This window comes from Cupressus sempervirens, chromosome 3 (assembly GCF_028749045.1).
Source record: "Cupressus sempervirens isolate cs-2001-9-10 chromosome 3, ASM2874904v1, whole genome shotgun sequence".
In the NCBI taxonomy this organism is placed as follows: Eukaryota; Viridiplantae; Streptophyta; class Pinopsida; order Cupressales; family Cupressaceae; genus Cupressus; species Cupressus sempervirens.
Window position 1 is genome coordinate 197,184,034 of NC_143120.1, and position 25,141 is coordinate 197,209,174.

The 25,141-nt window shown below is 37.8% G+C and overlaps 1 protein-coding gene across 2 annotated transcripts in view; it reads left to right on the plus strand.

Annotated features, from left to right (window-relative positions):
* The window catches only part of CPSF100 (cleavage and polyadenylation specificity factor 100), a 257,061-nt gene that overhangs the window by 14,126 nt on the left and 217,794 nt on the right, over nucleotides 1–25,141 (plus strand). For both annotated transcript variants that reach the window (XR_016362048.1, XM_089819032.1), the window contains exon 2: nucleotides 5,494–5,662. Coding sequence is in view for 1 of the 2 variants with exons in the window: in XM_089819032.1 (XP_089675158.1) it covers nucleotides 5,494–5,662 (169 nt within the window). In the remaining variant the exon portion in view is untranslated. The remainder of the gene's footprint in view (nucleotides 1–5,493; nucleotides 5,663–25,141) is intronic.

Sequence of the window (25,141 nt, forward strand, 5' to 3'; positions counted from 1 at the left end):
ATTCTTAAGTGCCAATACCAAATGGTATACACCAAGAAGAATAACCAATGTAGGATATGGTATAATAGAAAGCTCCAGTGCTGTTAGCATTGGACAAAGGAAATTGTAGGCAATGGGATAAATGGTGTCATTGTGATCTTACAAGCGTCTTTAGTGATTGCAAAAGTCTTATTCAACAATTCCTAACTGTGCAGTTCACATCAATTCCTATGCTGATAGTAGACACTGATTGAGATGCTAGTTTTTGGAGCATCGACACCTGTTCCATTGACACCTCCATGGGACAAGAGTGCCACATCAATATCAAAAGTCATTATTTCTCTGTGTAAGTTTGTCATACAGTTTGCATGCGTCTGATAGTTTACTTGCAGGTTTATGTGTTTGCTGTTTGCATGAGTAAATGTGTTCAAGCAGTTTTCTTTGTTCAGAAATGAAGACGCAACATATAACGATTGGACAATAGAGATGTATATTTGTAAACACTTTAAGGACAATGTTCTTTGATTGTTACTGATAAATATTGCAACAACAGAACTATAAATGCTGACCTTCAAATGCTAGTGCTGATGATTTATTTAGGCTAAGAATTACATATAATGGTCTGAATGTATCATTCCAAAAATACCCATCATCCTCTATATGTGCATTGGTTCATTAATATGTCATGTCCAATAATTGATATACCTGTGATTGTAGATAATTTCCTATGTCCTCACTGGAATCCAACCTGTTATACCTGTACCTGGATGACATGCATATACACTGTTTTCTTCAATTTTCAAATCTGACCTGCAAGGTTCCCCAGAATACCCGATCTGCTGCTGCTGGTTGTGAATTTTCAATGGAATTCGCCTGCAGCTTACAAATCTGCCCATGCCTAGTTACATTCTGAAATTTGGTCTCTAAACTGGTGCTGTACAGTTTCCAGAAAACCGCAGAAGCTTGGATTAATATTTTGAAGTCAATCTACAGATTGCATTATGCTATTTATACCCCGCGTCTTGCTTTAACAATCACAAATTTCCATTAAATTGATCCAATTTGAAGTTCTTTCTGAAAATTGCCTGGAGATGATGGTCTCAAACCTGCAGGCAACTGTCCATGAGGGAGTTTTCATTCCCAAATATACCAATCTGACCTGTAAACCTCTACAACAAGGCTTCCCTACACTACAGGTAACAAGAAAATGTTCTGAAATGCTTCCCAATGATTTCCCTCTCTTCTTTTTCAAAAATTTTCTCTCCAAAGCCAAGTTCAAACCACATTTAGGGTTTTCCTTATTTATTTTATTTTATATATATATATGTGTATATTAGTATTAAATCAATCTCCCTCCTTCCTAGCAGTTGGCCATCCTGAGGGGGTATTTGCTATTTTAACATTGTTTTAATGTGCCCCCTTTTTTATTAAAACTAGTGATGGTCGGATAGGGATTTGTTACCACATAATTACTTATATTATTTTATTCCCCAAGTGATTGTAATAATCACTTTATTATCATTTTAATAAACAAAACTTGAAAAATACTAATTTATTTCCAAAATAATTTGTAACTCACTTGTGTAGGCTTCATTTTGAGTTTTGTCTGTTTCCCTCTGTCCATTGACGCTATCTGACAATCGTGAGCTCATTGGCAGTAACATCCTAAAATCTAGGAGCCTTTTCAAAAAAATAGAAAATGTGCCAGAAACATCCAGGATGATTCTTAAGGTCCTCTGGTGTATCCCTTTTAAGTCCTGCTTCATTTCTAAATAATAGGGATCACTCCTAAGGATATTGCGAAAAACAGACCAAATTGACTCTCAAAGCCCAAAAATGTCATCGTAGCTCCCTGAAAGGATCCCTTGCACACTTTGCTGGCCTACGGGAACCAAATGATAGGCCAACCCCATCAGTTACTGTTCTGTCTAAGGAGACATTACAATTCGCCCTCCCTAAATTACTTGTCTTCAAAAAGCTTCAAGCCCAGATGCTGCAATATTTTCTCACTCTCCCACATGGTGCCTTCCATTGGTAAATCCTTCTGCCTAACCAAATACTTCCTGATAACTCTCTTCCTCAATCTCCTCTCACGTGTATCCACAATATCCTTAGGGACTAAAATCAACTTCCTCTCCTCATCAAGGGGTGGCAACACCATAGATAGAAGGTATCACATTATGCACAATCGCCTTTTTAAGGTGAGATATGTTGAAAACATTATGCACCCAACTGTCAGCGGGCAACTCCATGTAATAAGTCACCTCACTAATTCTCTTGATAACCCTCAATGGTCCATAGTAATGTGGCTTAAGCTTCTCAGGTCCACTTTATCTAAGAGTATACTGTTTGTAGGGCTTCAATATGAGCTACACCATGTTACCCACCTTGAAAGAACACTCAACTCTGAGCTGATTGGAATACTGTTTCTACTGGTTTTGAGCTTTTTGGATAGTTTCCTTCAAGGCCTTCATGATATCCTGGCTGTCCTATAAGAGGTCCCTAGCATTTTGTACTTTGCTATCACTGAAAAGCAAATCCAGAAAGTTGGGTGCATCATAACCATACGAGGCCAGAAAGGGTGACATCTGAATGAACATGTGATAGCTCGTATTGTAGCAATACTCACATAACTGTAACCACCTGGAAAGCTTTTTTGCTGCCTTGGTATGTAGTTCTGTAGTTAGCCTTCCACCCATTTATTATTAACCTTTACTAACCATTTGTTTGGAGTTGGTAGCAAGTGCTTGGGGTGAGCTTGGTGCCGCTGAGTCTAAATAATTCCTGTCAAAACTTACTTATAAATCTGCTGTCCCTTTCACTGACTATACTCCTTGGCAACCCATGAAGTTTGAATACCTATCGGAAAAATAGATCTGCAACCTCCATTGCCCTGTAGGTAGTGGTGATCTCAAAGAAGTGAGCATACTTTGTCAACCTGCCCACCACCAAGAAAATAGAATCCCTGCTGTAGGCCTTGGGCTAGCCTGTGGTGAAATCCATAGAAATGCACTTTCACACTCCCACATCTTGTTTGAAATGGGGGAGGGGATGCAATAATCTTGCTGAGAAGGTGTGCGTCTGTTTTTTCTGCTGACAAACAGAATACCCTCTAACATATTGAAGGACATCGAGCTTGAGTCCTTTCCATGTAAATCATTCTCGAGCCTGTTTATATGTTTTAAATAATCCTGAGTGTCTTGCCATGAGAACATCATGAGAGGCTCATAAAACCCTCTTCTTCATCTCTGATACTGGAACGCACAATCCTTTGTAGAGAATATGCTCATTTACAATGGTATACCTGTCTTCCTGTGCGGAACCATCCACAATACTGGCTGCCCATGTATCTTTCTCATACTCAGCTGAGATCAATCGACACCAAGCATCCGTAATTGCACCAATGGCACACAAATGAGGCCTTCATGGTACAGCATTCAACAACTGTGTTCATCTTCCCCTGGACATATTCGATGACAAAATCATAGGCCTGAAGCTTACCGACCATTTCTGTTGCTGATCTTTGAGCTTTCGCTGATTAAAGAAACGTTTCAAACTTTCAAGCTGTTACTATATTTCTCACGACAAATCTGCTGCGCACAAAATATTGCTTGAACTTGCTGTTGCATGCATGATAGCTAACATCTCTTCTGGTTTATACCTGCCAACTCCCATTTTATCCCTAAAATATAGGGATCCATACCAAAATCTAGGAGACTGCCGAACATTGACCAAACTGTCTCTTCAAGCCCAAGCCCCAAAATGTCATCATAGCCCTTCAAAAGGATCCCCTAGAACCATTGCTGGTCTACAGGTACGAAATGATGGGCCAACTCAAATCAGTTACTGTCTTGTCTGAACACCAGTTGACCAAGTCCACTTTGCAACCATTCATGTTGAAGACAATAAATAGGAGTATTATTATTCTCGAGTCTAATCAAACTTTCAGGGCAGTCAAAACTCTGTCTGGAATGTACCATGTTCCATACTTAAACCCCTACTCTATCACTAAACTGTTGTTTCTGGTCTTAGACACCATGGTAGCCTGCAAGATCATCTTGTGCACAGTAGAAAGAAATAAATCCTCCACATCCAGCAATAATATACCAATGAATGCTGGCACACTCACTACAGTCTTCTACTATGATGCATAAATAAGGGCCAAGACAAATCTAGGAAGCTTCACGCATAAGTGAAAGATGCCATGGCTGAGCTGGAAATCAAACCCATACTCAATATCTCAACTGCCTTGAATACTATTAAACAACTGACTTGAAATCTCTCAATGAACGCTTCCCAAGGTGTTCAATGCAAAATAAAGAATTCCTCACATCATGGAAAGCAGATACATAAATCTGCAAGCTATATATTAAAGAACTTCATGCCTTGGTTGCAAATCTCCTCTCGCCTAGGGCCAAATTAGTAATGAATAGAATCGCCAATAAAACATCACAATAACTACTCCTAAAATGAAGTTCAAGGCATCCAAATGCAAGCTGTAAACTGCTAATCTCAAAACCATAGAAGCTGTAAAGCTGTATTTTATGATTCTTTGATAAAGAAGGAAGAACCTGTATCCTTTACAATACACACACACACACACCATTCATTAGACTTTTTCTTTCATTATTATATTTTATTTTAATATGTAATTTATAATTAGCATTTTATTCATTTGATTTCATTTTGAGTGCATTTTGGTAACAACGATTTAGATAGTCTAGTTTGTGGAACTGCCATGATTGTGTACTTAAAGCTTGCCAATCACTTATTATCAAAGTTGCATGGATATGGATACAGATAGAAATATAGATACGGTATTGGGTATGGATATGGCCATTTTTTAAGATCCCCAATATGAATATGGCTGGATATGATATTAATAAATATCACATACATACATATTTAATACAATCTTCTAATTTATCGGAGGAGTTTTTCATTACTCCAAAGACAATATTGACATATAAATGCTACATAAATATTTATAAGTTAATTTAATGCTTTACAATATGCAAAAATAATAGAATTGCATTAGAAGATAACCCAACAAAATGGGTTGCTGAATAGAAAAACATTTTATTTGTCTTTCTTATTTGGTGCAGATTTTGTTTATACCATTTTTTTTATAGCAATTGTATTAATAAAGTTTTTTATATTAGATTTGGGAAGATTTACACCAAATCTTAAAAAAATCAAATTACGTTGTATTTGGCACACTTGGAAAATCAAGTTTTTTTAGGCAGACATGGGTACAATATTCAATGTATATATGGGCAGTCTTGGATACATTTCCAAATTGGATATGGGAATATGTATACCCAAGGAAGGGCAGAGGAGTTTCCAGCAACTCTGCTTATTATTGTGTTTAAACTAGTATTTGATACACAGTATGGACGAATTACACGTGTTTACACTATTTCCGTTATTTGTGTTTATAATTTATGTAGCCTCAATCTTTTTAATTTTATTTCTAAGCTTGTACCAACTTGTTTTGCTAATATTTTCTTGCAGAGTGGCTTCAACTGTGGATGCTGTTTTGCTTTCACATCCAGATACAAACCATCTTGGTGCTTTACCGTATGCTGTGAAAAGGCTTGGGCTTTCTGCTCCTGTGTATTCCACAGAACCTGTTCATAGATTGGGTCTGTTGACAATGTACGATCATTATCAATCTCGAAAGGTAGGTAACCCCTTCATGAATTTCTTAAATTAGAAAAAGCTAGGAATAGAGTAATCACAGTAGGTTTTTCATATGTTATGATATTGGGTGAGGTATGCTATGATTATTTAGCTTTCCTTGCATACTCCTTATAGGTAGCATGTGTATTGATTGCATGAGAGAAGAAAATCTCCATTCATTAATAAAGTTTTGGAGATAAAAAATGCTTGATGTAAGATCTAAATTTAATACGAGCACAAGTAAAATAGAATAGGTCCAAGTCAAATTTATTTTTTGCCTGTCTAAGTTTCATAGCAAACTTCTGTGTGAAAATGAAAATTTATTATTTGTGCTATCAACAAAATGGCCCCGAAATGGGTATAAAAGTATTTACTGGATATTAATCACGAAGTTGAGACCATTAGTATTGCAGGATTAAAGTGAATTATTATCTTGTTCATAATATTGATCTAAAATGGACAAGCATATTGTGTTGACGTGACTATGAATGCTAATCTTTTTGTTTCTCAATCATGTCATTAAAGCTGTGAATTTTGAATGTAAGTGTTGTCTGAATTCTGGATTTGAATTTGATGCAGTTTTATGCAAAGTCCAATATGTTATAAAGAGAATTAATATCATTCTTGCTAAGGAAAACTTGGAGCCAGTCTCTTGTCTTTCTGTACATGGGAGGAAATTTACAGGGTGAAATTTAAGCTTATATTTATTATGGTCCAGAAGCTACAGGGAAAAGCAATTAGAAATCTTTTTATTTCCGTGTGAAAATATCATCTTTGGCATGCCAGGGATTGGCCACTTAAGCTTCGAAGTTGGCATTTTTGTATGACATCAATGATCCAATTGTTGAATAACTTGGATCTTTTCTGCAAATGTACTAGCATGCCAATGTGATTGATGTCTTTCAAATGCAGATTTGAAGACTCCTTAATATGAGAGGAGACATGTCTCTATAGTTAATCATCATTAGTTAATAAATAACTATATGTATAACTCATCTTTAAGCATCTATGTAATATTAATATATTAACCATATATGTAATATATTATTATATTATTATATAATAATATATAATGTATAATATATATAATATATATTATATATATAAGATATTTGTCTTGAAGATGATTTACCATCAACAAGGTATCTCATGATAAAATCAATCCGACAGAAGCTACTACCTTAACACCAATATTTGAGAAGCTATATGCCTCCACAGAAATATTGCAATTGTATATACCTCAACAAAAAAACAGTTGGGTAATGTAGGCAAACAAATTAGAAGTTCATCTATACCGACTTCCAATGTTTGGCTAACATTTGCAATAGTCCCCTCTTTTGTGTTTGCCGGCTTTGTGATGATTAAGAGTGTTTGATTTGATGCGCTTGGCCATTAAGCATGTTTTAAAAATGCCTAAGGTTTTGTTCTTCTCAAATGGCTTGCCATATATCATAATGCATCTCCCAAGTTTACTTTTGCAACCCCAGGTAACAGATGTCTGCAATCTGAAAATATAACTTCGGCTGGACTGAAGCCTCATGTCCATAAGCATCAAGTTTGGCTTACAACCACCGTGATCAGAATTTAGCTCAGACAATAAATTCTGTGATACTATCACCTTTCTTGTGGTTGTGGTAGTTAAAGCAGTTGGAGTGGTGTTGATTCTGTAGTTTGTATTATGTTGGGTGAATGTTTGGCGAGGAGAATAATTACTTTGTGGTTGTGCAAGAGGAACTGCTGAAAATATCTAGACCACTTGTAGTGGTCTTCTGGTCTTCATACCATAGTTTGTATTATGTTGGGCTCCTGGTTGGCAAGGCTAATCATTACTTTGTGTAAAATACTAAAATGTAATGCCTCGATTCGAAGCATTGTTTGGGCAGAGGAAGTCACATTTTATCTAAATTGTGTTCAATACTTCGTATAGATGTCCACTTATTTAATTCACCAGAATCTATCTAAGAACTTGCCACCATAAATCTGTTTGAGGTTTTAATATAAATTAATAAAAAAACTGTTATATATTCTAAACCGAGTTGTTCAAGTGTTGAAATTTAAAAGCAATCCAATGAACATGGATAAGCCTGTTAATGCATGAAAGAAACAGAGCATAATAGAGAATTCAGTCTAGAGAAAACTGCAGTTGCATTTAAAACTCTAGAAAAGAGCGAGGTATAAGGCTCCTGAAGCCACCACTTTCACCAGTTATTAAGAAGTGACTTGTCCAAGGGTTCTAGGGACACTTTGTGATAATAACAGTATGCCAATCTGCAAATTATTTTTGCAACTTATTCAACTAAACACTTCTATGTTCAGCCACATTCCTAACTGTTAATTTAACGAAGAAATTTTACCAGCCCCATGGGGATTTATTTTTACAACGAGAGTGCAAAAATTCTTCAAATAGAAGCTCAGCAAATTTTGGACCTCACAGCATTTGGATCCCAAGCACTTCAGCTCATCCTTATTCAGCGGACTTCACAATTTTGTCCAACATAGGACAGTTTGGTTGTATGAAGAGCTCTAATTGCAAGGTGAGTAGTTTTGCCCTAGCTAAACTGGTATGGTGATTTATTCCCCACCAAAATGATCACAGATTACTCTTCTCCTTACTAACCTCTGCCACCTGAGTATTTGAATCACTCAGAGGGCTTCTGTTCATATTGTGTTATGTCAATTTGTATTTCAACACTGTTTCAGATGTAGTCTTAGTAGTGTTCTGAGCTGGCATCTCTTCAAGAGAATTGATTGATAACTGTACTAGATGACTTAATTAACCATTTTCTTTTGCATCATAACTTCACAATAGAAAACTTTCGGATACAGACCGAAGACAACTAGATGACCATTAAAGAAATATTCTGTCTTAAAAGATATTATCCTAATATATATCTAATTAATTGCGGGCTGGGAAGGTCGTTGATTTTTTTCCTAAATTAGTCGTGATTTGTAGAAAAAATCATTGACTAGATTGTCAATTCTTGAGTTAATGTTGCACAAAAATAGCATTAAATTGTCAAAATGTCAAGAAAAAAGGTGCTGCAAATATCCACATAAATCCTCATGAAACAGAAAAGAAACCCTTGATACCACTGTATCGTAGCATAAGGTGATACACGAGGATAAAAACTTGTGAAAGGAAAACTTGCATCAGAAGGTCAAGCCATATAAACTCATGAGTTGCAACTGAGCTATTTAAAACGTAAGATGTAGTCTTTATAAATCTGCAACAAATATTCCAATCGTAGTGCATTTTTGGTGAAGGATGAGTTAAAACTTATTAACAATTTATAAATATGATTTCATTTATATTAAAATTTTATTACAAATTTTCAATTTGATATTTTTTCATTTTTTAGACTTTATTTTTACTATCTTTTTCAAATATATAAACATTTATAATAAATTAAAATTTAATATTTTAAAAATTTAATGTCATTTTGAAATAGCTATTATATAGAATTTAAATATTTCAAATATTTATATTAAATTAAAATATGTACTTTTGTACTCTAATATTCATAAATTTAGTCATTTAAATTAAATTTTAAACTGATTAATATTTTTTAATCCTTATTTTCAAACATTTTAATAACTTTCTCTCCTCTGTTGGTTCTTGTTTCCTTTCTTTGCTTTGTTGCTCGCTCTTTCGCGGACACTGTTTGGTGCTCCCGTTGGGTTGCTCTTCCTCCTTGTTGTATCTTCTAGTCCCTTGGACCTTTTGTTGGTCTTTTGTCGGACACTAATTTCATTGTCTAATCTTATCTTATACAAAATTTATAATTTAACAAGTTCAAATATTTAAGCTAAATATAAAAATATGATGTTTTATTTTAAAATTGAGCAAATTTATTTATTCAAACAAATTGGTTAACTTCTTAAGATTTAATTTTTTTTTTTTTTTTACAATTTTAAATTCTCAATTTTTTTAAGGTGCCTTGTAAGTTTTTTTACGCGATCAATGATGCTGGTATGAGGCCCAAATTGGCAAGTACATTAGATGAGCAAAGGCACAAGCCTACAATCACCATCGCCCAATGGAGGTTTGATACTAGGTGGGGACAAAAACAACACCATCACTTAACCAACACACTAAATGTTGAATCCCACAAGTTAAAAGTTTTATATGAAAATAAAGAATTCAATATTAAAATTGAATTTTTATATTCATTACTTGTGTAATTTTAAATCTGAATTTATCCTATTTTTTCCGTTTTTTCATCTAATACTTTTGGTTTGCTGGTTTTTCCCCCATAATAGTTTTGCTACTATCCCCGAATAGAGTTTCTAACTCCTGCAGGATGATAGCTTGAAAAATGGGGGGTGGGGAGTGGGGGAAATAGGAGGTGCACATTGATGGGGGCAGAGCTTGAGGCTGAACTTGACGAAGGAGCTTCTATTTGCCATTATATAATGTATTCAACCTACAAAGACAAAGCGGAAGCACAACATTTTTTGTTAATGCCAAAAAAAGGTAAACTATACATAAATTACTAAAGGTCATCCTAGTTCACATCAGTAAAAGTTTGATCTAATATAAATATTTTAAACATTTAAAACAAGATTAATAATGTTGGGTATGCAAAAAACATGGAAAAAGTGAACAAAAAAAAACAGACTTCCTAGCTTGTTTTTCCAAGTTTAGTGCATATAAACTACTTATTTTTAGCATATGATGATATTTTAAGTTGACTTGTGCAACATTTTGTAACAAACATTATGTACAATGTTAAACAATATTAGGAAAACAAAAAACCAATCTATGCCTCAAATTTGCCTTTAGAGTTCACCAAAAAATCTCTTTCATTCTTCTCTTCTTGACGGTAAGCACTAAAATAGCGTTTGTTGTTGGAGAGGGTTTTCTTGCCTTGCAGAGCAAAAGAAGAGAGTTGGTTTGATGTTTTAGGGGCAATTTTTGATGCGGTGATGTTATTGGCTGTTTTTGAAAGAGTTTTTCACACAAATTCATGGAGTTTTGCCAACTGTACACCAGAAATTCACTGAGTAGTCCTTAGGAATTTGTTGAGTAAATGATTGGAAAACTCGCATAGAGTTTAGCTTGGTGAACATGCCAACAATGTTTCCACTTACCACATGTCTATCAAGATGTTTGCTTTCATGACATTGTATGGATATGGAGGTTCTAACTTTATTGATTTACTTTTTGGAGATATTAGAGTACCAAAACCAAAGCTTTTGTTGCAGCAAAAATAGAATGTAACAAACTCTTTGGAAGACTATCTGTAACATGCTTAGAGGCAATGAATGGTATGTGCGAACTAACACCATATAGAGCTTATGTTTGAGGTGGGAGACATGGTTTATTGAGATTGCAGTGCATTTTGTAATCCACTCTAAAGAAGAGTGGCTCAATGACGATGCCACTATGTTCCTGCGACAAATTTAGGATATCTTAGACGATTGGGGAGGTGGCTTATGAGTTAGAATTACTAGAGAGTCGAAAGGTGCATAACGTCTTCCATGTATTGGACTTGAAGAAGGTGGTTGAATATATTGTTGTTTGGTCTTTCGAATTGCCATTTTTGGATTAGGAAGTGAAATTTGTCTTGGTTCTAGAGGCAATTATTGATTATAGGGACTGTACTTTGAGGAAAAGGACTGTTAAGGAGTATTTGGTAAAGCGAAAGAACTTACTAGAGGCGGTTTTTGATGGGGCAGAGCTTGAGGCAGAACTTGATGAAGGAGCTTCTACATTTTCCATTATATGTATTTAACCTACAAGACAAAGTGGAAGCACACCATTTTTTGTTAATACAAAAAAATATAAATTATACATAAATCACTAAAAATCAGCCTAAAATTAGTTCATATCAGTAAAAGTTTGATCTAATCTAAATATTCTAAACACTTAAAACAAAAGATTAAAACAAGATGTGTATGCAAACAAGAGTGAAAATATGGAAAATGTTAACAAAAAAAATCCTTCCTAGTTTTTTTTTGCGAGTTTAAGTGCATAGAAACTACTTATTTTTACCATACGATATTTCTTAAATTAAAATGCAACATTTTGCAACAAACATGAAATACAATATTGAAAATGATGGAAAACAAAAAACAAATGTATGGTTCGAATTTGCCTTCAGAGTTCGCCAAAAAAGCTCTTTCAATCTTCTCCCCTTGATTTATACAGTATAAATAGCGTGTCTGTTGTTGGAGAGGGTTTCCTTGCCTTGTAGAGAAAAAGAAGAGAGGTAGTTTGATGTTGTAGGGACGTTTTTTGACGCGGAGTTTTTTTTTGCTGTTGTGGAAGTTTTTAAACATGAATTCACAGATTTTTGGCGGTTATACGCCAACAACTCAATATGTAATCCTTTGAAATTAGATGAGTCAATTTGTCCAATAAATGATTTGAAAATTGGGATGAATTAAACACAGTGAGCATGCCAACAATCTTTCCACCTACCACATATCTACCAAGATGTCTTGTTTCATGGCATTGTATGATATGAAGGTTATATCTTTATTGATTTACTATTTGGAGATAGTGGAGTACTAAAACCCAAGTTTTTGTTGCAGAAAAATCAAGACATTACAAACTCTTTGGAAGATTATCTCTAACATGCCTAGAATCAATAGAAGTTGTGTGCAAACCAACACCTTAAAGATATAATATCCCCATAGGATATTTTATCCAAATTTTAACACAAAAATCTCTACAAATATTTTGCATGCATATGTTTCAAGACTTTCAACTCATCCAACGTAATGTATAGGAAAAATATAAACCACCCATCTGAAATAGAGCTTCAGAAATAACATATGATTATTGCTTTTAGATCTCGAAAAAGACAAGAACAAATATCCCAATCACAATCACAAAACTTATAGTAAATTTGGACTAAGTCACAAGATATGTCGAATTTCATCCATGAAGTACAAATTTCAACAAATTTTTACCATTTCCGAACTTCATCCGAATTTTATGATATTTAGTATAATATTGTTATTTATAATAATATTATCTTAAAATATATTGAGTTCTTCAGTTTAAGTATTTAGCAATGTCAAAATATTTTGACAATTTTGTGGATATATTATTTATATTTAAAAATAAATAAGTTTATATAAGTTAAATTTAATGTCGATTGTTTTTTTTTTTTTCCAATTTTTACTTAATGTCGATTTTTTTTTTCTTCCAATTTTTACCCTTGCCGCTCAATAAAATGTTCATAGGACTTTGGTGAACTCCGAAGATTGATAACCACAATATCCTCTTCCTCCATCTTGTGATCGATGGCAAGTAATTGATCACAAATTTCCTGAATCTAATTCAGGTTTGTTTGGAGCGAGGTGCGCTAATTCACGACAATAGAAAACAGTGTTCTTCAGAAAGAAAGCTCTGCTTTTGTCAGAAGTCTCATGAAGACCTCTGAGATGTGTCCAGATCTCGGTAGTTGTCTTGCCGGAAGAAATCTGAGTAAGCTTATCATTAGCTATGGATAATTTAAGAAGCATCATCACCTCTCGATTATTTAGAGCCCATGTATCTTGATTAGTACTAGGAGAAGTTAGGCACTTCGTAACACCCAGAACAAGTTGATCGGTGTTCCGATATTAAAAAATTGCAATGATCCGCTGCTTCCAAGTGCCATAATTTCGACCATTGAATTTGGAGTTAAGCTTGAGCAGAATGTTTTTTGATGAAACATGTGAAACTCTGTGAAGGCACATTCTTCGAGGCAAAAAAGACCCAAAAATTCGAAGTGTGAGCCATAAGAGAGCTCAAAAAACCGAGAAGGAATATGTTGTTTTTTGGATCTGCTAGCTTCAAATTTGAGGCACGAAAAATGATTCTCCCACAAAAGATGGACGAGAACCCGGTTGAGCTCTCAAAAAACCCATCAAGAATTTGTGATCAATTTTTTTCAAGGTAAAAAATTAGGGTTTCGAAAAAAAACAGTCCGCAGCCATGAAAGCTCGGATTTGCTGAAAAAATGGAGTTTGGAAGTACAAAAAAAATGTCTCTTTTTGGTAGCAAGCAACAGAGCTTTGGTCGTTCTTGGCTTTGGAGAGTAGGAACTACACCAAAGATGGTGTTTGAAGTGTGCTAAAAGAAGAAAACAACGACCAAAAAAAAGGACAGACAGCTCATCAGTTTGCCACGCACTTTATCAGACACGATTTGAAAAAAAAAATTGCACGGGATGCATGTGATTTGATCAGGAAATCGCACGGGACACACGCAAATGATCAAATCATTGCATTCACAAACCATGAACCAAAGATTAGACGATTTGTAGACAAATTAGGTGATTTGTTTCGTTGAAAATTCCTAGCCGAGTGTATTACTGGTGTGATTTTTGTTGGTTGTAATTCTTCAAGATTTGAACAGAAGTGTTAGCCGACTGGATGGTTCCGGCGGTATTTTGTATTCTGTAGCCGACGTCGTCGGTAAATAGTTTGTAGTGGATAGAATAATTGTGGCCGACAGACTCCTTCGAGAAGGTTCAGCGGTAGTATTTATATCCCGTCTGGGATCATTGTAAATCATCATTCACTTACTATTGCGAATATTATTTTGCTATTCATGGTCATTGTCTGTATGCGTTGATTTCTTTATCTGTATGGTAAACATTTGGACAGGATGCAGTGGTCCCAGCAGAATTCATGATTCCGAGTCTCCGAATAGCGTTGGAAAACAAATTGGATGATGACGGAAGCTTATAAGAGCGATTGAATAATTTGAATAAACTGGAGGAGAAACGGTTGTTGGCACAGTGGGCGGCGGTAGTGGTGGCTATGGTGGTGGTGGTTCTGGTGGAGCACGCTATGGTGGCGGCGGTAGTGGTGGATATGGCGGCGACGTCGTTCGAAGGTACCCCTGTTATTTGATGTATTCGAATTTTTAATTACAAAAAAAAAAAAAAAAAAAAAAAAAAAATTGAAAATTTGAGGACCTCGCGGGTAGTAGTCTGTTCGTGGGCGTTACAAACAAAGCCCCGCGGGCAACTGACGGCCCGTGGGTGAAGAAGACAAGGCCCGCGGACAACAGCCTATCCGCGGGCGACTAAGGAAAGGCCCGTGGACAGCCTGCCCGTGGGTTAATATAAGCCCCGCGGGCAACAACCTGTCCGCGGGCATAAAACAATTGTTCCTCCACCAGGCCGCGGGTAAGAAAAGAAAGGCCGCGGAAAGGACGCAGGTTAAAATAAAAAATTCCTCCGCCAGTCAGAGTTTCTCCTCCGCCAAAAACAAGGCCGCGGGTATACAAACAAAACGAATAATCAACTGTTTATCGTGAATGGAAGGAGTGGAGCGCGGGTAAGATGTAGGGAAATCCATTATTTTCTCCTCCTTTCGTCTGGGAAGCCGCAACAAAAGCCCTGAAGGCAGAGTAAATCGGATGGATGGGGCCAGCCCTTCCACAGGTGACCAGCAGATGTGCGTCAAAGAAGAGAAAAACTTATTTACAGTGCCTCCTAATCCATCGCAAACCTTTGGTTTCCTGTCGCAATGTTGGCATTCAGACAATTGCTCCTCTCCTATTCAAACAGTTCGGAATGCAAATGATGAGGTTACAAGAATTAAAATACCAGAAAAATGAAGGACAATCACACACGACTGTTGGCACTAATCACAGGACGAACTCTCTGCACCTAGAAATTATCGAAGGCAAAGTTGGGTTGTTTGTGCATTGGTTTAATTGGCAGGACTGTTGATTAAGATTTGTCTTCTCCTCTTCCGCGGGGTGAGATTTTTTTTTGTAACGGACGGAGGAAACAAATATAAGGAGGAATAAGCCATTTTTGCATGGAGTCAGCGGGCAAGAGGAAGCCGTGGAAGAGTCAGTTGGCAGCTAGCATGGAGAAGAATTCAAGAGTTTTGGCATCGGGAATTCAAGTTGCAGGCCCTTCCAGTTCCAGTAGCAAGAAACAGAGGACCAAGGAGGAACTCACTTATCTCACCGTCCAGTTTGAGAGTCTTAGTGGAAGCGAATACAGGAAGTGGTGGCAGGAGACCCTTGAGGCAGACCAAATTAAACAGATTTTGATGCGGGCACAGGTACATTGGGCTATTCAGCTTCCCATTTTTTCTATCCGGTTGTTCAAATCAATTTTGCGCACCATGATAAAGACATATAGCGCTCCGAACAGAACGAGTACATTCCTGTACAAGCAGCATCAGATGACAGTCTCTTTTAAACCTAGGGATTTCACTAGGGTTTTCGGCATCCCTGGCCCCGATGGGAGGAAAGTGGAAATCAGGAATCATAAACTGTCACGGGAATGAAAGGAGCATTGGATAGCTCTAGTGTGTAGGGACCTTACACCCGTGGAAAGGGAGACAGCGGTTCAGGGGACAAAGTGCAGAGGGCTTCGCAGAGACTTTATTCGGGAGGGTCATTGGCGTTGTATCATGGACGTCATCAAGAGCAGGTTGACAGGCGCCACCCGGGCCTCAGATATCGCATTGCCGCAGATTGTGTTTATGAATGGTATCATGCAGGGAGTGGTATATGATTGGGCCTCAATACTTGCCGACAAGATGGAGGAATTCATGACGCTCCAGCACCGAACATTTTTTATGCCGCACCATGCCATTGGGTTGTTTCTAGAGGCTGCAGCTAGCCAGATTCCAATGGATGGCTTTGAGGCTCCTCCAAGGGGCAAGTTGGCAGACGGGGAGCCTCCCATATTCTACTGGTGACACTTAGATACAGGAGGATCAGCAGCAGGTCACAAGGAAGTACTCCGCGAATTGGCTCCTCCCGGAGAGACAGATAACGAACGGGAGGGTACTTCGATGAGTGACGAGGCTGAGTTCGTGGAAGAAGAGGTGAGCACATCAACGGAAGTTGATGGTGAGGCAGTAGGTAGTGGGCCCACATTCTTCACCCCTCCTCAGCTGTCAACTTCAACGCACTTGACTACCTTCTCGACAGTCATTCGGGCGTTTGGTCAGCGCCGTGCCCCGATTCTTATGACTCCTCTAGCAGAGGCAGATGTCCCACGGACAATGACGGAGGTGGCCCCACAGACAGTGACGGACGTCGTCCCACGGATAGTCGCCGAGTCATTGCTGATGGCTGTAGCGGAGGTGATTCCAGTTGTACCAGTAGATGTCACCGTCGCAGTCACACCGAGAGCACAGTTGCCACCGCCACAGTCTGAGCCGCAGGTTCGGTTGGAGGTCATTGATTGTGATGCAGTGGTCACCGTTTCATCATCCCTTTTAGCAGAGGCCGAGTCCGCCCAGCTAGTACCGGAGACGGACATGGAGCTTGCGCAGTTTGACAGCAGTTTCGACTCACTTCGACGAAGCGGGGTCCGTCCATTCAGTCTCCTAGGCGTTCAGGAACATCACCAACAGTACCAGAGCCTCAGCTTCAGGAGGAAGGAATGCCACATGCCGTGGTTGCGCCAACAGCAAAGAAGGCGGCACCGGATGTGGGCATGGCTCCCGCTGAGGAGGAGGAGAATAGTGATGTGGAATGGTCATTGGAGGCTTTCGCCAAGGAGGACTATGGGTCGGATGAGGACCGGTGCCGGGATTACCTCAGGACCATGAAGTCTGCATTGAAGAAGGGACACGATGTGGCAATTTAGGCCCTGACTCGGCGGAGGGAGTGGCACTTGATCAGAGCGTATATCCATGGGATTTGTCCTCGGCGATTTCAGACTTGCTTTATAGAGAGGGGCTGGCCGACGACGGAGACAGCTGAGATGTCAGATTGGGCCACTGAGCTAGAGTTGGGACCCAGTGACACTCCTATGATGAAGCTGGCACATGAGATTGTGGGACTATACAAAGATGTTTACTACGGTTGTCGGCGTGCGGAGGCGAACAGGGTTGCAGCAGAGAGATCATTGGCAGCTGAGACTGAGGCGAGACAGAAGTTAGCCGTCGACTTGGCCGACTAGCAGGCAGCATGGGCCGCAGAGCGGGCGACACTACTGGCAGATTTGGCAGCAGTGATGCAGGACAGGGACGTGGCGAAGCAAGGTACGGAGGTAGCGGTTCGAGATAAGGATGCGACTGAGCATGAGATGCAGTTAGCAAGGACGCAGGCCATGGATGCAGCGCTTCTTCTAAAGGAGGCCGTCGAAGTTAATTCTCAGATTCAGACAGATCTTCGCATCAGGACAGAGCAGGTGTATGAGTTACGTCGCCAACAGCACACTTCTGGGACGCCCCCTTCTCTCTAGTATTTCTCTTGTGGTCTGTAAGTTGTCTCCTAATTTTGTTAGTCGTCAGGAGACGACTGTTTTTTTGGGGGGGATGGTGTTAGCCGATTGGATGGTTCCGGCGGTATTTTGTATTCTGTAGCCGACGTTGTCGATAAATAGTTTGTAGCGGATAGAATAATTGTGGCTGACGGACTCCTTCGGGAAGGTTCGGCGGTAGTATTTATATCCCGTCTGGGATCATTGTAAATCATCATTCACTTACTATGGCGAATATTATTCTGCTATTCATGGTCATTGTCTGTATGCGTTGATTTCTTTACCTGTACGGTAAACAAGAAGAAAGTCTACCAAAAAACGGAAACCCTAGCCGGGTTTATGTGAAATATTTTTTGAAATAATTTCAATTTTTCTTTAACAAATAATTTCAAAAGAAATTATAAATTTTTTGAAAAAATTGAAGTATTGGCTTTGATACCATATTACGAAGTAATTGGTAAATGCTTGCTTGTTATTAATAGAGATCGAAAGGTCATTACATACAAAAGAATAGAACGATGTTTCCTTAGGAAATGATCGTAAAGAATAGAAACATTCTATTCTAGCTGAGAAAGCAAAAAAAGTAGTGTTACACAAGGACTCGCACCCCCATCCCAAACCTCGGAGGACCTGTCCCCAAGATGTCCTCGCACCAGGTACTCACGTACCCCAAGTATCCCCACCTCCGCCATTTCGCAACCATGCTGCCGCTAGTATGGGGACTTGGATTTCTATTTGACTTTTGTTTTTTGAATGTTACTATTGGGTATGTAATATGTTACTATGTTGAATGTTCAATGGTTTTAGTTCATGTTGCAATTTGGCTATCTTCAAGTACTTTACTTTGGTATGTTCTACTGAAACACCATTTCATAACAAGTATTTCAAGTTCTGTCCCGTCCTCCCCTTGTTGCCGTCCCTTGGCCATCCTCTGGCCGAGGCCCATTTTCCCCCCGTCTCAGAAACTCGTTTCGACGTCCTGCCGTCCTGACGCACCCCAGTACTAGGGTAACAATCAAAAAAAGCTACAACTAACTAAAACTATTAGATATTTACAATTGACCACTAACTAAAAATAGACAATTATCCATTATCGTAATAATTTCATCCCAATTTTATGATCGGCGAACTTGAATTTGAATTCGAACCTTGTGACTTAGGATTTGGATAACCATAAAGTATGAATTTGAAGCACAAAGTGAAACATTTGCAATATATCTCCTATGGATAATGGGTTCCCACCTATTGCCTCTAAGCCTGAGGTTTTTCTCCCTCAAACCTGCTGAAAACCAAGTCTTATCAGAATTCTCCAAGAGAAAATTTAATAGAAAAGATATATTAAGCGTATGCAAATGAGGTTCTCTTTGTTCTTTTAAAGAATATCCCTATGACTCTTAATTTTCCCCTACCTGTCTGTTCATCTTTATTTCCCTTTTTAAAGTATACTTTTCCACTTAAGAAAATATAATGGCCTTTTTTTTTAAATATTGAAATTGTTTAAAAATCTTGTGCTCATTCAAGCAACATGAGAATTACAAGCTTATTCAAGCTCCTTTCATGCAACTGCACTAGAAAGAACATTTGGAAGACCAAGACTCACAACTTAGAATCCACCTTTTACAATGAGACAAATACAACCAATAGAAGAGCAAGAGTCGCAACTTAGAATTCCACAAAGATGTCCCGCTGGGGATTTGAACCAGGGTCTCCACAATGAGAACTCATTGCTTCAACTAACTAAGCTATATCCCTTGGACAATAAAATGGCCTTTTAATAATAAAGTGACATTTTAATCTGTATTTTAATTCAGTAGTCACTTCTTTAATAAACTATTTAATCTTTGGGCATTAAAATAAATAACCAATCGGGCTCGGAAAACCATGTGTGATAGCTCGTTGGAAAGATCTTGGCAAGACACCCCAAGTCCAAAATTGAAATGGCAAGAAAATTAAATCCCGTTGAATTACTATTAATAGTAAGTATTTGGAAACCTTGCTCAATCAACTTTGATTGGCTTAAGACTGAAATTGCCTAAGCTAAATCTCATTCTGATCCATGTAAAGTCCTGATTAGCCCACGGGACCAAGGCAAATAGGACTAATGAGACATCATGAATTAATGGGCTAGAAAAGAGGACATTACAGTCTGCACCTGCATGTTGAAACTGAATGCCTAGGTCCCATATCAACCTCAAGAATGCTTCTCTACCAATATGCTGCTCAACTCTGATATAAATAACATACCTGGAATTGAGAAGCCACTCATCAAAAGCCCACTGAAATAATGTACAAAACAAGTCAATACCAAGATTCCAAACTATCATGCTGTCATGACTGCCAGATCTGAAGAGATAATAGCATCGCAAGAAGCAATTTGCACTAAACAACTTTTTAACTAAGGGTGATCTCCCATGGAAGTGCATAACACTCGTTGTGGCATAAAATAAAACATATCAGCCCAATCTGAGTTGTTGACAAAATGCATAAAAACTCTCATAGGTCTGAGAACTCTAAGAGAGTTGAGGTCAATGCCATGATATATATTTTTCCAAGGTAAATCAAGAGAGATCAATTCATAAAACACCTTGTCAATCATGATCCAAGTGCTACTCCTGTAGTCAACCGCTGTAAACCTAACATTAACAATTTAGCTCCAAATGCCAGTGTAGAAAAAATGAGCATTCCAACAAACCCAACTCAATGGACGCATACAAATTAAAGTTATGAAGCGACTATAATGACTCAAATTATCGCAATAGACATGAAGGACTATTGAATCGTGCTCAATAAATGCCCCACAACTAGTCACGCTGAGGTATACAAGTACTCTGAAGTCAACACCCATGCTAGGATGAAACTAGCACACCAGTAAACAATCCAAAATGCCATTGAATACATAGAAACCATGGGTAAAGAAGAAGCTGAAAAATCATTCTCTCTAATGAAAACATATCTACCATCAACCCCCAACGTGCAACCACTCATCTGCAGAAGCAAATAATACATCCAGGTCACCTGTAAATCAGAATCTGAACTCATAAGTAGGCTGATCGATAAGTGAGCACCAAAACTAACACTGGAAACTAATCCACTACTCCAATCTTGTGACCATCCCTTATTAGTAGAAACTGTACCTGGGCCCCAAATCATGCAGTCATTTTCATTCTCATCAGTGGAATTAAAAGAATTCCCCCATCCAACTCAAAGAGTGTATTATCAAATTTCCAATAAGCATCCACCTCAAACAATGAATTGTCAACCAACTGAATGTTATCTAGCTCATATCGAAGTTCTAGCCTATCCCAGAATTTGTTACTTGATGTTTTGGGAAAACCATCCAAATCATAAGTCTGCTGTATACTATCAAGTTCCTTAATCACTTGTCCTTTGTCCTTCTGCTCCCTATCTTAAGAATTTGTTCATTGTCCTCCTGCTCCCTATATCGATTGGTAGCAATAATCTGACTTTTCGTATCTTGAAGAGAAATATTCTCTAATATTTCTTGTGTATCATTAAGCTCCTTATTGAGCTTATTAACCTCCTTCCTTTTCTTTGTATTTATCGACATGTACTCAACAACCTTCAACAACCTTTAAAATATGATCCCTGTATGAAAGCAAACATAAATAATCTGATTTCATAGATTCAAGGGATGCTTTGACCACCTGCAAATCAACAATAAAATAATCACGTTCCGTTCCCCTTTTGCTCATGTCCATTTAAGCTTTCTTGTAGAGATCCAAAATGATCCTGTGACTGTCATCAGAACATACTAAATCTGAAACAACCATATCTTCAGTAACTTTCAGCTGATTCTTCAAACTGCACTTCTCATGACTGCCATTTCGGAATGCATTTTCTGGTTGGTCTTCCAAAACACCATCAATCTGAAAAAGCTATCTTTGATTGGTCTTCTAAATCACTATCATGCATGAGTGAGTTGCTGTTATACAGAACACATAATTCATCACACCTCACAAGGATGTCATCAATGTCATCATAGGCCTCAAACTCCTTTAATTAATTTGCATGCAAAGACAAGGTTGCTTCTATGTCATCATTTTCAAACAAATTTTCATGATATGAAGTTTCATAAACTTCTTTCGAAACATATTGAGATCCCAACTCACTCTCACATTGAGTAAGACTATCCTTAACAAAATATCTGTCAATTACAATCTCCAACTCACCATTGTGTATAGATTTGTATATCCCATACCTTTAACAATAGCTGAATTCAACCTATCACCAATATTTGTGTTATTTTGTTGAGAGAAAGCTATGAGATTCCTTTCTTCTTCATTGCTGGTCTGAATTTCTTTGGCTCCCTTATCTTCATTACAATCTTGACAAACATGATTAGGTGTCCAAGTGTCATGACATGTAAAACATATATGCTCCTGCCTCATTTGGTTCTTACTTTTCTTGTGTTATTCTGCAAATTGTAAATCCTTTGAGATTGATTCATTTTCAGTCGTGCTTCTTGAACTTTTCAATTTTTTCGTCAATCAGTCTTTTGGATAATTCATAGGCAATAGGTGATACAACATGTTCCTTCGTCAAAATGGCCAACAAATCTGGTTGAATAGGTGCTTGCAAATATGATCATTTTCATCTAAGATTAAGGACATAATGGTGTGCATCCTGTAATAACCCCAATAGGTTATAACTTCTTCAAACACCAAAAATCTTTATACTTCAGTGGTTTGACATTTCGTCAAACACTTTGCAAGCATGCTCTGATACCATTGTAATGACCCTCCTCAAATCTGCTCTCAACAATGCTGATGAAAGCTCAAGGAATTTCATCAAACAATTCACATGCAAGGGACGTATGACTGATATAGTATTGCAGCTGGCTTTAAATGACTCTTTTTCAATTTGCATCAAAGAGAATCTTGTGTTAGAAGACTCCAAATGGACTACACAATGGCCTAACATGAGTGTGCTACTAATTTTGACAATATTCAGTGCATATATATGATCTAAGCATGAGAAATTAACACTTACAGCCAACTGGCATTTTTACAAACAGTTGGTGTACAAACTAACTAGCTGATAAATAATGATATTGAATTGCTTAAATGACACCAGCAATTATTATCTTCTTAATTTGCAATGAAATTTTCTAATACAATGCTCATGAAATATGGCCAAGACTTTTGGCATTTACATAGATTACAAAATGATAATGCTGGTATAATGCACACTTACAGCTGAAACTTATAACACCCTAAAAAACAACAATACTAATAAAGGAACCTGGTTGTAGATGGCTGTAATAATTTTCTTCAATGCTGCCCCTTCTGCTTTGCTTTTCCGATTTGCTTTTTCGAACTGCTTTTTCAGACTGCTTTTTCGGCCTGCTTTTTCGGTTCTATTTTTTCGGACTGCTTTTTCGGTTCCGCTTTTTCAGACTGCTTTTTCGTATCTGTTTTTTCAGACTGCTACCCTGTTGAATCTTAAGACCATATTTCAATGGCGTCAAGATTTCCAGCTTGAAGGGATTCCATCCTTCAAACTATTGAGACATAATCTCCAAAAAATTTCTCAATTTCTTTGATATTTTCAAGCATGCTTAAATGAGAGCTATCCTCTTTCTTTTAATCCCTTCCTCACTTGCTCCACGTTTCCCTCTTGCCAATGTGGGATAATATATGAGTTTTAATATTACTTCTTTTTTTCCTTTTACAAAGTCCATGTATGTACTCAAAAGGGGAACTCTTGATTCTTTTTTATAAAGTGACTTTATAAAATATTTTATAATTCAAGTCACTTTATTAAATTAATTAAATATAAAGTTACCTTTTAATATTTATTTATTTGATAACTTTATAAATAATTAACTTAATACCACTTATTTATTTAATTAAAATAATTAATTAGTCATCCTCATAAAATATTCATTATTTTGAACAACCTAATTAATTAAATTAATTAAATCAAATTGCCTCCAAAATGGGGACATGACAGTCCGCCCTTCCTGAAATTGCTTGTCCCCAAGCAATGGCTGAACAATAAACCAATCAATCCGCCTGGATCTCAAATGTAGTCATGAACTATACCACTGTTTATTAACATAGGCTCCTACAATATCCTCTGCAATATAACCAAGAGGAATCCATAATCAAACTGACAATTACAGCTCAACCAAACTCCAAAATCACAACTGCCACAGTCAGAAACCCACGAGACACAAACTCTTAGAACATCAGAACCCAAGTAAAGTGGGCAAATCAAGCTGCCAACACAGTAAATACCATCAACGCATCCCACTGGCCTATACGGAATGTATAATCCAACTCTGCAACAATGGTGAACGCTCCCGAATGAAACTGTACCAAGTATGGAGAATCCACACACTGTACAACTCCTGCAGACACAACTCTGTAGATCACCGGCCACTGTCTCATAACCATAACTCCCAAGCACCGCTGATGGTGAAAAGACATCACAAGATAAACAGTAAGAAATGGAACCCAAACCAAATTTGCTTGCCATCAACTCCTCAACACAAGGATCAAATGCTAACTGATGTACATACCCTGCAGTATAATGTTGATAAAAAGAACCAACCTCAGTCAACAGCTCACCATGAACAAGTGATACAACCCACTGTGACTGATCACCAGCTAAGTCAGGACATGTCATAGCCAAAGGAGTAGAATCAATAACAACAACCGCTAAAGCATCACTCCCAAACTCCTGCTCTAAGTCATGTATTATCAAGCTGTCAATTGCAGAACCTATCGCCATGTCATGCCCATCACAACTCTCATCCTGTGGCGTCAAACCATCCCATAATTGATGACAAGCACTAGGAATCAAAGTATATCTCCGTATCATCATCTCATCAACATGGTCATCAAAGGTAAATTGATGAGCATACCTCACAGTGTAACGCCGATAGAATGCGCCAATCTTAGTCAATGGCTTAGACTGCAACCCAGATGAAACTAACTGCAATCGATCACTAACCAAGCTGGAACTGACTACTACCTCCGAAGACATCACCAAGGGAGTAGTATTACTAGCAGGAACCATGCCAACTGCCGGCTCACCAAGATCACACATGATCTTTGATACAACATCTCTACTCTCCGTGCCATCAGTACTAGAGGCCACCACCATGTCAGGCATACCACAACAATCTGCTGCAGCACCCAACTCAACTGAACCTGACTCCAGTGGGAACGAACCCGATATGCCAATGTTAGTATCAAGGATGGATGCATCCCCATCTCCACTGTCTTTGACAATCTCGACCATGGACATCCTCGGATCACCAGACACCA